The sequence below is a fragment of the Pleurodeles waltl genome, chromosome 7 (assembly GCF_031143425.1).
Source record: "Pleurodeles waltl isolate 20211129_DDA chromosome 7, aPleWal1.hap1.20221129, whole genome shotgun sequence".
In the NCBI taxonomy this organism is placed as follows: domain Eukaryota; kingdom Metazoa; phylum Chordata; class Amphibia; order Caudata; family Salamandridae; genus Pleurodeles; species Pleurodeles waltl.
Genome location: NC_090446.1, coordinates 602,100,318 through 602,115,242, shown reverse-complemented (window position 1 = coordinate 602,115,242; position 14,925 = coordinate 602,100,318). Strand labels below are relative to the sequence as shown.

Below are 14,925 nucleotides of genomic sequence, written 5' to 3'. Positions count from 1 at the left end.
ACCTGGGCAAGGGAGAGGGCCTCCTGGGGGTCACTCCTGCACAGAAGTTCCGTTCCTTCAGGTGCTGGGGGCTGCGGATGCAGGGTATTTTCCAGCCGTCGGGACTTTAGGTTCAGGCAGTCGAAGTCAGGGGGAGCCTCGGGATTCCCTCTGCAGGCGTCGCTGTGGGGGCTCAGGGGGGACAACTTAGGTTACTCACGGTCTCGGAGTCGCCGGAGGGTCCTCCCTGAGGTGTTGGTTCTCCACCAGTCGAGTCGGGGTCGCCGGGTGCAGTGTTGCAAGTCTCACGCTTCTTGCGGGGATTTGCAGGGGTCTTTAAATCTGCTCCTCTGTAACAAAGTTGCAGTTCTTTTGGAGCAGTGCCGCTGTCCTCTGGAGTTTCTTGTCTTTCTTGAAGCAGGGCAGTCCTCTGAGGATTCAGAGGTCGCTGGTTTCTTGGGAAAGCGTCGCTGGAGCAGGTTTCTTTGGAAGGCAGGAGACAGGCCGGTAGGTCTGGGGCCAAAGCAGTTGGTGTCTTCTTTTCTTCCTCTGCAGGGGTCTTTCAGCTCAGCAGTCCTCTTCTTGTAAGTTGCAGGAATCTAAATCTTTAGGTTCAGGGAAGCCCTTAAATACTAAATTTAAGGGCGTGTTTAGGTCTGGGGGGTTAGTAGCCAATGGCTACTAGCCCTGAGGGTGGGTACACCCTCTTTGTGCCTCCTCCCAAGGGGAGGGGGTCACATCCCTAATCCTATTGGGGAATCCTCCATCTGCAAGATGGAGGATTTCTAAAAGTTAGTCACTTCAGCTCAGGACACCTTAGGGGCTGTCCTGACTGGCCAGTGACTCCTCCTTGTTATTCTCATTATTTCCTCCGACCTTGCCGCCAAAAGTGGGGGCCGTGGCCGGAGGGGGCGGGCAACTCCACTAGCTGGAGTGTCCTGCGGTGCTGGAACAAAGGGGTGAGCCTTTGAGGCTCACCGCCAGGTGTTACAGCTCCTGCCTGGGGGAGGTGTTAGCATCTCCACCCAGTGCAGGCTTTGTTACTGGCCTCAGAATGACAAAGGCACTCTCCCCATGGGGCCAGCAACATGTCTCGGTTGTGGTGGCTGCTGGAACCAGTCAGCCTACACAGATAGTCGGTTAAGGTTTCAGGGGGCACCTCTAAGGTGCCCTCTGGGGTGTATTTCACAATAAAATGTACACTGGCATCAGTGTGCATTTTTTGTGCTGAGAAGTTTGATACCAAACTTCCCAGTTTTCAGTGTAGCCATTATGGTGCTGTGGAGTCCGTGTTTGACAGACTCCCAGACCATATACTCTTATGGCTACCCTGCACTTACAATGTCTAAGGTTTGGCTTAGACACTGTAGGGGCACAGTACTCATGCACTGGTGCCCTCACCTATGGTATAGTGCACCCTGCCTTAGGGCTGTAAGGCCTACTAGAGAGGTGACTTATCTATACTGCATAGGCAGTGTGAGGTTGGCATGGCACCCTGAGGGGAGTGCCATGTCGACTTACTCGTTTTGTTCTCACCAGCACACCCAAGCTGGCAAGCAGTGTGTCTGTGCTGAGTGAGGGGTCCCCAGGGTGGCATAAGATATGCTGCAGCCCTTAGAGACCTTCCCTGGCATCAGGGCCCTTGGTACCAGGGGTACCAGTTACAAGGGACTTACCTGGATGCCAGGGTGTGCCAATTGTGGAATCAAAAGTACAGGTTAGGGAAAGAACACTGGTGCTGGGGCCTGGTTAGCAGGCCCCAGCACACTTTCAATTCAAAACATAGCATCAGCAAAGGCAAAAAGTCAGGGGGTAACCATGCCAAGGAGGCATTTCCTTACATATACATTAACTTCGCCTTTGCAGTTTTCCTTCTGACCTCCTTTTCATGGCCATTTCACTTGCCTAGAACTGGGCATCCGCTGTATATTATAATTGGCAAACAGTATGCTTCGTTTAATGATTACAAGCATACTAAATCATGTAACCTCAAATAGGAGTAATTCTCTATGCCCACGCCGTTTTTGTTTGCGCATCAGTTTTCCAATTCAGTTTGCTGCTCCTTCCAACTGTTTGACTCCCATTAATTATACATTTCCAATCCTTCGTTATACTCAACGTAGTAAACCGAGATAGTGTTATGGACCAAACCATCTCTTAAAACAAAAACAAGCAAAAAAAACTTCTCACACACTCTGACATGAACTGCGGACCATTGTATTGTACAATATAGATGGGTAAACCTTTACCCAAGACTTTTATTAAGGATTTGTCTTTGTAACTTACTCGCCATTCTCTCTTCCCCCCCACCTGTAGCTTGAGCTATTTCGAGAAATAATCTATTATGTATTTCACTTCAACATCTTCCTCTTGTGTGGAACCCATGGCATCAATTATCACTCTTCCATAGCATACTAGACTAATTCATGGCACATAGTAATTGTCTTCACGTTTCCTGTGTATTATCTGATGTTTCACTCTCTTAACTTCTCCACGTCCTTATTCACCTAAGCCTCCAGTACATGTTTTTAATATATCTTTTGGTCTTACTGATACCATATGCTTTTTGTGACAAATCTAAAGTCTTATCGTTCAATGCTGCCCTTCAGATGCATCAGATTTTAAAGTGGTGATTTACACTACTTTCCAGTTAAACAGTCTTAGCTGAGCTCCAAACGCTTACACTCCTCGTGCAGTTCACAATGTGAAAAAAAAAGAAAAAAAATCATCTTTTTACAGAGTGAATTTTCCTGTGCCAATAGTAAAGATTGTATTCTAGCGAAACTTTAATTGAAGTGATTGTCAGTCTCACTTGGGTATCATCCAAGGCTACGTACGGGCTGGCCCAGCTGGTCACCAAATTGTAATGTCTATTTACTACACGAGAGACATTCTAGGTAACCTTCAGGTTCATTTATTGCAGCTCTGTCCCACAGTGCACCTCCTGTCATGTTGTAGCTGTCAGTGCCCCACAAGGGAAGGATAAGAACTTGGAATTTACATATAGAAAATAGGATTAATTTACCTAGACGTGCTGATCTGTATGCAATGCAAGCAAGCCAGTTCTACGCCACTTTGCTGCGGCACTTCAGTCACTTTACCACTCTTGGGGTAAATAGACTATTACCTTAAGCTTGGCATTTTGTCTTGCCTCGTTCTTAGGGATCAGTTGAACTAGTTAATCACTTGCCAGTGCTCCTGACTACAGTACAGTGCATGTCTCTTCAAGATTAACTCTTGTCATTTGCATCCTCTGTAGCTCCTCCTAGGAGAGTTTCAGCAACATAAACCAATAACTTTTTAAATCAGCGGGGGAGAGTGCAGTATGAAATTGATACGTTTTATTGCAGACTTTAGGGTAGAAGAGAAAAATATTGTATCCCTAAAAGGAGCGATGTAGACCTAGGACAAGCGGGGCAAGCGAAAAAGACTAAACAAATTCAAAGAGATCAAGCCACACACAGGGAAACAGTAATCATGAGTAATGAAGGTCAGCAAGGGAGACCAATCCAGACTTTTGTGTTTGTATAGCAAGGAGCAAGCAGAACTCCAGGGCTCGACAGAGTTGGTCTCGCATAATATTTTGTCTTTCTCATTAGGTACTGTAATCATAAGATCTCCAAGGGAACCATCCAGTATCTGTCCATCTCATGCTACGCCAGACAACTAAGTGGGAGCCATGAAGTACTTCCTAGGCCTGAGCGAGCTGAAGAGTTCCTGGGACCAAGTATTTGTTGCTTTTTGGCAGCGGTACCCTAACCCCTACAGGTGAGTATAAAACTGAAGCCCTTGTTTGAGAGACAGAATGGAAAATAAACAAGTTACTGTCGTTCTGGCACCCACGACGAATCCTACTCAAAGACTCTCGTAGCGTTTCTGAGTTGATTTAATACGTTGTGTTCACATAGCGTTCTCACAAAGGTAGCTTTGTGAGGTGTCCCTGGATGTCTCGCTACATGATGACCAACATTTATATATTCCCACAAGACAAAGGCGCCCCCCAGCCATCCAATAACTAAAAGCTGTAAATCGAAAAAAGTACACTGGGAAGACCGAGATGGAGACTGCACGATGAGCAAGGGCACTGGAACTTTGGAAGACAGTCACATTGAAGTACTGAAGAGAGATTTAAGAAAAGCAGAACACTGGTCTCGAGGCTCAGAAGAGACCGCTTAACTCGAGCACTAAGCACGATTCATGGTTGAGGGTTAGGTAAAAGTCGGTGTTTCAGATGCAGTATATGGAACTGGTTTAAACAATGCAGCTTATACTCCTCTCCGAACTGTCGTGCAATGACAGCCAGGTGCCCTTGTTGCCATGACACAACTAGCCTGGTTGTAGTGGTCTGTCTGCCATTGAGAAGGAGCAGAAGGTGGACAGTCACACAGCCAATATATTTATAACACCAGCTAATTGGGGAAGAGACAAAAAAGTAGGTGCGGAAAATGGAATGCATCAGCTTGAGTGATATGCAGGCAGTAGTAACATTCAGTGCCCCTCGTTCAGTTTCCTAGACTCAGAAAACGAAGAGTTCTTTGGCCCTCCCTCCCCCTAAATGTTATCAACAATATACCCATTCCAGCAGTCTGCTGCATCTAAATTGTGGTTTTGCACAAAACCATTGACTATCAGGCCTCTTGTTTTATGTATAAAGGCATTGAAAGTGGCCACTTAATCCTTTTTGTGTAGACCAGGAAATAAAGATAAGGCAAGGGACAATTCGAAGATATGGATCAGAGCCTATTGCTGTTTTGGAAGGGAGATGTATCCTATTCCAGAACTGTTTTTTTGTGTGTGGTTTTCTGCCTTGGGAAATGGTGGCCTCTATTCACAGACAGATCCTTAAATCCCCTAAGTAGATTTCCATGAACACTGGCATTGGACTGCAATATGGTAGCAGCTGATGTCTAGTATCTTCCTGAAGCTCCATACCATCAAGACAGAATTTCTGTTATTTGCCAAGCAACAAGTAGTCCAAACGTGGCTCAGTGACATGGTCTGATTCAAACGTACACTTCCGCTCAAAACCAGATGACTAGGATGCACTCTGGAAATCAACCTCCCCCTCAAGGAAATCATTGCTAACAAAACAAAGACTGCCTTGCACCAGCTCTTTCTTCCAAAGAAAGTGAAATACTTTCTCACACAAAGCTACTTCAGCCGACTGTTCAAGCTCTTGTACTCTTGCATTTGGGTGGTGTGACATCCTGGTCCATTCCCTCCCACAATTCTCACTGGACTGCCATAAATACACTCTACATGCCACAGCACATCTCATTCAGAGTCTGGAGACATGTGAGCACATCACACCTGTTTATGTTCAAAAGCTCCTCCTGCCCATTTATGCTGTCTTCAAAACCAACTGCATCATTTACAAAGTCATCTCAGTCAGCACCTTCGCATAGGCCTGATATGTGCACCATCTCTATGGCGCTCTGTACAGTCTGGAGACTGAGAAGTGAAAATTTATGGTTTAAAAAAACAAGGTAACATGCCTTCTGCATCCATGCATCTAGCATATGGAACAAAATCCATGCATCTGTCAAGACTGCCCGACACTCTGCAGTTTAGGAAAGAGCTGAAGAGACACCTCTTTGAAGCACACTATATTGTGATGTAGTCTACTTCTGCAGTCAGAAGTAAGCTAACTCTCCCAGAACCTTTTGACTGCATCATTGTTTTTAATGCTTATCTATACTCTGCAGTATCAGCTAGTTTTATGCTTGACAAATAGTACTTAACTTTACAAATACTACATACATGCATACCTAGCCTGGAGACATGAGCACATCACTGTTTGCACAAGGAGTTGTAAAAAGCCTTTTTGATGGCTTTGGTTCTTTGTCCACTCCGTTATGCTTAGAATTTGGGACTGATACTTCTGATGGAACCATTGGTGTGCTCTTATTGCAAGTATAAGGTGATGATAATCTGAAACTGTTATTTTCTCTCGATTATGTGATTTTGAAAATAATTATTCAGTCTTTTAAAGCGCTTCTTGACATTAAAGCAGCTGGTGTACGAGGGGGAATGCAGTTTTTCTACATACATTTCATCAACACATTAACTAGCTCCTTCCTGATCACTATGTTATCCATCTAATTCACTTTTTTTTAAAACTCAAAACACTTTAAATTGTAGCATGATAGTAGGACTGATCTGTTTCTTTTTTTTTGTCAGAATTGAAGTTGATGTGCCTTCCTTGTCAATATTGCCACCAGATTTTCAAAGGCTATGTGCGTTCCTGCAAAGATACTCCAAAAAGGTTTTTTATTTTAATGTTGTGATGTTCTGGCTCGTTTTGTAGTTGCTGGTCTTAGCAGATTTTCTTCTACTACGAGCTGGCCAATTCTTACAGGGAGTGCAGAATTATTAGGCAAGTTGTATTTTTGAGGATTAATTTTATTATTGAACAACAACCATGTTCTCAATGAACCCAAAAAACTCATTAATATCAAAGCTGGATATTTTTGGAAGTAGTTTTTAGTTTGTTTTTAGTTTTAGCTATGTTAGGGGGATATCTGTGTGTGCAGGTGACTATTACTGTGCATAATTATTAGGCAACTTAACAAAAAAAAAATATATACCCATTTCAATTATTTATTATTACCAGTGAAACCAATATAACATCTCAACATTCACAAATATTGTAATTGTAATTGTACTCGTATGTTCGATGGCATCTGTCGCTGTAGATACGCATGTTCTGCAATAGCTCGCCATCTGGTGTTGGGCCGGAGTGTTACAAGTTGTTTTTCTTCGAAGAAGTCTTTCGAGTCACGGGACCGAGTGACTCCTCCTTTTGTCTCCATTGCGCATGGGCGTCGACTCCATCTTCGATTGTTTTTTTTCCGCCATCGGGTTCGGACGTGTTCCTGTCGCTCCGAGTTTCGGAACGGAAAATTAGCTAATTTCGGAAGATTTTCGTCGGTATTGTTGCGTTCGGGATCGGCGTACTTAGATTCCACACCGCATCGAAGATCGAAGAGCTCCGGTGCCCTTCGGGGTAGTTTTTCGATCCTCCGTCGGGGCCTGGTCGGCCCGACCGCGTGCTGAAGAACGCCGATGGAACGGACCCCGTTTCGTTTCTGCCCCAAATGCCACAATAAATACCCCTACACAGACCAACACTTGGTCTGCAACCTGTGCCTGTCACCTGAGCACAGCGAAGACACCTGCGAGGCCTGTCGTGCGTTCCGGTCCCGAAAAACACTCCGAGACCGTCGAGCCAGAAGACTTCAAATGGCGTCCGCACCGACAGCCCAACGGGAGTTCGAGGAACAGGAAGAAGAAGGTACCTTCTCGATCCAAGACTCAGACTCCGAAGGATTCGACGACACACAAACCGTGAGTAAGACGTCGAAAACCACACAAAGAAACATTTACAAGGCCCAGGGGACGCCACTGCCACCAGGCCATGGCTCCACCCATAAATTCGGTGACCGACCGTCGGCACCGAAAAAGGCCAAAACAGTGCCGAGATCGTCCGACTCCGGTCGAGACACCGGCACGCAGCCTTCTCGGGACCGAGAAAGTGCTGGAGACAAGCCTCGACACCGAGATGCCGGTGTGGACACGGCTCGACGCCGAGACAGCGGCACCGAAACAGATCGACGCCGAGAGGTTTCGGCCCCGAAAAGGAAAAAAGTCACCTCGGAGCCGAAAAAACACGCAGACAAAGTTTCGACGCCGAAACAAACTGCAAGCGACCCAGCTTCAGGCTCTTATACAGAAGAGCACTCGCTAACCTCTCAAATGCAAAAGCATAGGTTTGAGGAAGAGCTACAAGCAACTGATGTGGACCATACGCAAAAGCGTATCTTCATTCAGCAGGGGACAGGAAAAATAAGCACCCTTCCCCCCATTAGGAGAAAGAGAAGGTTGGAGTTCCAGACGGAACAAGCACCACAACCAAAAGTGGTTAAAAGAATTACACCACCACCCTCTCCTCCGCCCGTGATTAACGTTTCACCAGCACAAACTCCATCTCACTCCCCAGCTCACACCACCATGAGCCAGGGTGACCAAGATCAGGACGCATGGGACCTATACGACGCCCCAGTGTCAGATAACAGCCCGGAGGCCTACCCTACAAAGCCATCTCCACCAGAAGACAGCACCGCGTACTCTCAGGTGGTGGCTAGAGCAGCACAATTTCATAACGTAAGCCTCCACTCAGAACAGGTCGAGGATGATTTCTTGTTCAACACACTCTCCTCCACCCACAGCTCCTACCAAAGCCTGCCTATGCTCCCTGGTATGCTCCGGCACGCAAAAGACATATTTAAGGAGCCGGTCAAAAGTAGGGCAATCACACCAAGGGTGGAAAAGAAGTATAAGCCGCCTCCTAAGGACCCGGTTTTCATCACTACACAGCTGCCACCAGACTCTGTTGTTGTAGGAGCAGCTAGGAAAAGGGCCAACTCTCACACATCTGGAGATGCACCACCCCCAGATAAAGAAAGCCGCAAGTTTGATGCAGCTGGTAAAAGAGTCGCAGCACAAGCTGCAAACCAGTGGCGCATCGCGAACTCCCAGGCACTACTTGCGCGCTATGACAGAGCCCACTGGGACGAGATGCAACATCTCATTCAACATCTGCCCAAGGACTTCCAAAATAGGGCGAAACAAGTGGTTGAGGAGGGACAGACCATCTCCAACAACCAGATACGTTCCTCCATGGACGCTGCAGATACAGCTGCACGGACAATTAATACATCTGTAACTATCAGACGGCATGCATGGCTCCGAACGTCTGGATTTAAACCAGAGATTCAACAAGCAGTTCTCAATATGCCTTTTAATGAAAAAGAACTGTTCGGTCCAGAAGTGGACACAGCGATTGAGAAACTCAAAAAAGATACGGACACTGCCAAAGCCATGGGCGCACTCTACTCCCCGCACAGCAGAGGGAATTACAGCACATTCCGTAAAACGCCCTTTCGAGGGGGGTTTCGGGGTCAAAGCACACAAGCCAGCACCTCACAAGCAACACCGTCCACTTACCAGGGACAGTATAGAGGAGGTTTTCGGGGCCAATATAGAGGAGGGCAATTCCCTAGAAATAGAGGAAGATTTCAAAGCCCCAAAACCCCTACTACTAAACAATGACTCACATGTCACTCACCCCCTCCACACAACACCAGTGGGGGGAAGAATATGTCATTATTACAAAGCATGGGAGGAAATCACTACAGACACTTGGGTTCTAGCAATTATCCAACATGGTTATTGCATAGAATTTCTACAATTCCCTCCAAACATACCACCAAAAGCACAAAATTTAACAACACACCATTCCAATCTCCTGGAGATAGAAGTGCAGGCACTATTGCAAAAGAATGCAATCGAATTAGTGCCAAACACACAAATAAACACAGGAGTTTACTCACTGTACTTTCTGATACCAAAGAAGGACGAAACGCTCAGACCAATCCTAGACCTCAGAGTAGTGAACACTTTCATCAAATCAGACCACTTCCACATGGTCACACTACAAGAAGTATTGCCATTGCTAAAACTACACGACTACATGGCAACTTTAGACCTCAAGGATGCTTATTTCCATATACCAATACACCCATCGCACAGGAAATACCTAAGGTTTGTATTCAAAGGAATACATTACCAATTCAAGGTACTGCCTTTCGGATTAACAACCGCACCAAGAGTCTTTACCAAATGTCTAGCGGTAGTCGCTGCACACATAAGAAGGCAGCAAATACATGTGTTCCCATATTTGGACGACTGGCTAATCAAGGCCCATTCGTTCATACAGTGCTCAAATCACACAAATCAGATCATACAAACCCTCTTCAAACTCGGGTTCACCGTCAATTTCACAAAATCCAAAATTCTGCCACGCAAGGTACAACAATACCTGGGAGCCATAATAGACACATCAAAGGGAGTAGCCACTCCAAGTCCACAAAGAATTCAAAATTTCAACACCATCATACAACGCATGTATCCAACACAAAAGATACAGGCAAAGATGGTATTACAACTCCTAGGCATGATGTCATCATGCATAGCCATTGTCCCAAACGCAAAACTGCACATGAGGCCCTTACAACAATGCCTAGCATCACAGTGGTCTCAAGCACAGGGTCACCTTCTAGATCTGGTGTTAATAGACCGCCAAACTTACCTCTCGCTTCTGTGGTGGAACAACATAAATTTAAACAAAGGGCGGCCTTTCCAAGACCCAGTGCCACAATACGTAATAACAACAGATGCTTCCATGACAGGGTGGGGAGCACACCTCGGTCAACACAGCATACAAGGACAATGGAACGTACATCAAACAAAACTGCATATCAATCACCTAGAACTTCTAGCAGTTTTTCAAGCACTAAAAGCTTTCCAACCAATAATAGCTCACAAATACATTCTCGTCAAAACAGACAACATGACAACAATGTATTATCTAAACAAGCAGGGAGGGACGCACTCCACGCAGTTAAGCCTGCTAGCACAAAAAATTTGGCATTGGGCAATTCACAACCAAATTCGCCTAATTGCACAGTTTATACCAGGGATACAAAATCAACTCGCAAACAATCTCTCTCGAGATCACCAACAGGTCCACGAATGGGAAATTCACCCCCAAATTCTGAACACTTATTTCCAACTCTGGGGAACACCTCAGATAGACTTGTTTGCGACAAGGGAGAACGCAAAATGCCAAAACTTCGCATCCAGGTACCCACACAAACAATCCCAAGGCAATGCCCTATGGATGAACTGGTCAGGGATATTTGCTTACGCTTTTCCTCCTCTCCCTCTCCTTCCTTACCTGGTAAACAAACTCAGTCAAAGCAAACTCAAACTCATATTGATAGCACCAACTTGGGCAAGGCAACCCTGGTACACAACGCTGCTAGACCTATCAGTGGTACCCTGCATCAAATTGCCCAACAGGCCAGATCTGTTGACACAGCACAACCAAAAGATCAGACACCCAGATCCAGCATCGCTCAATCTAGCAATCTGGCTCCTGAAATCCTAGAATTCGGGCACTTACAACTTACCCAAGAATGTATGGAAGTCATAAAACAAGCAAGAAGGCCATCCACCAGGCACTGCTATGCAAGTAAATGGAAGAGGTTTGTTTGCTACTGCCATATTAATCAAATACAACCATTACACACAACTCCAGAACATGTAGTGGGTTACTTGCTTCACTTACAAAAATCTAACCTAGCTTTCTCTTCCATTAAGATTCACCTTGCAGCAATATCTGCATACCTGCAGACTACCTATTCAACTTCCCTATATAAAATACCAGTCATTAAAGCATTCATGGAGGGCCTTAGGAGAATTATACCACCAAGAACACCACCTGTTCCTTCATGGAACCTAAATGTTGTCCTAACTAGACTTATGGGTCCACCTTTTGAACCCATGCACTCCTGCGACATACAGTTCCTAACCTGGAAGGTGGCATTTCTCATCGCCATTACTTCCCTGAGAAGAGTAAGCGAGATTCAGGCGTTTACTATACAGGAACCTTTTATACAACTACACAAAAATAAAGTCGTCCTAAGGACCAATCCTAAATTTTTGCCAAAGGTTATTTCACCGTTCCATCTAAATCAAACAGTGGAACTTCCAGTGTTCTTTCCACAGCCAGATACCGTAGCTGAAAGGGCACTACATACATTAGATGTCAAAAGAGCATTGATGTATTACATTGACAGAACAAAGAACATCAGAAAGACTAAACAACTCTTTATTGCATTTCAAAAACCTCATGCAGGAAACCCAATTTCAAAACAAGGTATAGCCAGATGGATAGTTAAATGCATCCAAATCTGCTACCTTAAAGCTAAACGACAGCTGCCCATTACACCAAGGGCACACTCAACCAGAAAGAAAGGTGCTACCATGGCCTTTCTAGGAAACATCCCAATGCAAGAAATATGTAAGGCAGCCACATGGTCTACGCCTCACACATTCACCAAGCACTACTGTGTAGACGTGTTATCCGCACAACAAGCCACAGTAGGTCAAGCCGTATTAAGAACATTATTTCAGACTACTTCCACTCCTACAGGCTGATCCACCGCTTTTGGGGAAATAACTGCTTACTAGTCTATGCAGAACATGCGTATCTACAGCGACAGATGCCATCGAACTGAAAATGTCACTTACCCAGTGTACATCTGTTCGTGGCATCAGTCGCAGTAGATTCGCATGTGCCCACCCGCCTCCCCGGGAGCCTGTAGCAGTTTGGAAGTTACCTTCAATTATTTATATATGTATCATCTCAACCTTAAATAGGTGCATACTTAGTCACTCCATTGCATGGGCACTATTACTACAATTCAACTCCTACCTCACCCTCTGCGGGGAAAAACAATCGAAGATGGAGTCGACGCCCATGCGCAATGGAGACAAAAGGAGGAGTCACTCGGTCCCGTGACTCGAAAGACTTCTTCGAAGAAAAACAACTTGTAACACTCCGGCCCAACACCAGATGGCGAGCTATTGCAGAACATGCGAATCTACTGCGACTGATGCCACGAACAGATGTACACTGGGTAAGTGACATTTTCATTATATAGCGCTTACTACCCCTGACGAGGCGTCGAAGCGCTTTTCGATGAGTAGCACGCTACTCCGGTACCCAACAAGAATTAGTGATGGATTAGTATAATTTAAATAAGGAGTACAGTTTTAGTATTATTATGAGTTAATTTGAGTTGCGGATATGAGAGTTTGTTAGTTAGATTGACTGGAGTAATGGAGGGGTGGAGGAGGAAAGAAATCCAGAAGTGTTAGTTGGGAGTTTATCCTTCATTTACTCAATCCAAAGGCTTGAGATGAATAAAAGGGGAGCGGAGGAGAAAGAGGATGTGGAAGGGTTAGGGAGAGCATAGTAGCAGGGTGAGATGAATGCAGGAGAATTTAGTAGGGTTGTGTGGGAGGTCACAGAGGTAGAGTGACGTTTGGTGAGTTAGATGTGGAGGTGGAGGGAAGAGCTTAGGCAGAGATATTTAGGAGATGAAAGTGGTCGAAGGGATTTGGGATGAGTCCGAGTGAGAATGGAGGATAGTTTGATAGAGACATGACATAAGAGTGATGAGTAGATAAGTGTGATAAAAAGAGAGCAGAAATTCATAGATATCTAGTATAACAACCCATGCAATGATCCACAAACATGCCAGACACAGAAACAACATATACACATACATACACATATATATATATATATATTTATACACACACACACATGCACATACAATACATAATTAGAATCATGGGTAAAAAATACTTAGTCAGACAGGTTTAAAAGAGTGTGTGTGTATTTTATTGTTATTGGTTTAGTTTCTGTAAAATGAGCATCGTGGCCTACCCAACCGGAGTATTTTCTACGAGTATGTCAGTAAGCGTTACCTATCATGTTTTATATGCCCCGTTTATATTGTACACTAAGGGTACGTGATGGGCCACGGGGTAAGCGTCTCCAGCAACCTTGTGTGCCTTTGGCAATGTGATTGTTACTAGTGCGTCTTTGTGGAGATGTCCTTGTGCTTCTGAGCATCAACAACGCACCACCGGAATCGGCGGTAAACGCATTGGGGTCGTTTTGGAAAGCTGTCCATCATCCTGGTAAAAGGCGGGAATTCCTTTACCTACTTCGAGGGTGGACGGGGCGTGGCTCAGCGGGCGGAGCTTACAGGTGCTTTATAAAGGGAGAACCTTCTACTCTGTGTCTCCAGCAGAGGAAGATAGAACCCGAGCGTCACAGTCAGATACAGATTACGCTCCAGTACATCATCAGTTCACCTCCAGGAAGGATTCTAGATCTTTTCTGCTATGGGATCTCTGAGCGTACAGCCTTGCTTTATCTTTGCCAAGCCCAAGAGTTAGTGTGACTTGTCCTTTCCAGAGGCTGATCTTCAACTGCGGCACCTGCTACGTTTATATTTCTAAGTGCTTCCTGTTGCGGTTTAGTTTCTGTAAAATGAGCATCGTGGTCTACCCAACCGGAGTATTTTCTACGAGTATGTCAGTAATCGTTACCTATCATGTTTTATACGCCCTGTTTATATTGTACACTAGGGGTACGTGATGGGCCACGGGGTAAACGTCTCCAGCAACCTTGTGTGCCTTTGGCAATGTTATTGTTACTAGTGCGTCTTTGTGGAGATGTCCTCGTGCTTCTGAGCATCAACAACGCACCACCGGAATCGGCGGTAAACGCATTGGGGTCGTTTTGGAAAGCTGTCCATCATCCTGGTAAAAGGCGGGAATTCCTTTACCTACTTCGAGGGTGGACGGGGCGTGGCTCAGCGGGCAGAGCTTACAGGTGCTTTATAAAGGGAGAACCTTCTACTCTGTGTCTCCAACAGAGGAAGATAGAACCCGCGCGTCACAGTCAGATACAGATTACACTCCAGTACATCATCAGTTCACCTCCAGGATGGATTCTAGATCTTTTCTGCTATGGGATCTCTGAGCGCACAGCCTTGCTTTATCTTTGCCAAGCCCAAGAGTTAGGGTGGCTTGTCCTTTCCAGAAGCTGTTGGCACTGCAAAGTGATGTTGGCGGGGTAAGCTGGAGTCCCCAAACTGCAGAGTGCTACCATGCAATATCTGGGGGTCAAATGGATGACTTGCATCAGTCAGTACAGGGGTGTTGTACAAATTGCATCAAAATAATTTCTGACCACTGTAGGTACACAGTGCTTGCGGTCTCATTTCTGAAGCATCTTTTTTGCGGTTTATCAGAGAACACAATAGGCGTCAAGTTAATGCCGCACTGTCAACCCTTGAGTAAGAAAGATTCTACACCAAGAACACAAAAACTGAACGTTACAAGATATTCATATAAATTCCCCAAGGAAACACTAATGCATGGGCTTACTAGGCAATACTGATGAATCGGTTACGCCTTGGTTCCAGGTTTTACGACTACAGAATGGCAAGACTAGAGGCT

General features: G+C 45.4%; 1 protein-coding gene across 1 annotated transcript in view; it reads left to right on the top strand.

Moving 5' to 3' along the window:
* Positions 1-14,925, top strand: part of PRELID1 (PRELI domain containing 1) — a 232,218-nt gene that overhangs the window by 183,889 nt on the left and 33,404 nt on the right. The window contains exon 3 of the mRNA XM_069244511.1: positions 3,579-3,747. Coding sequence (XP_069100612.1) covers positions 3,659-3,747 — 89 coding nt within the window. The 5' untranslated portion in view covers positions 3,579-3,658. The remainder of the gene's footprint in view (positions 1-3,578; positions 3,748-14,925) is intronic.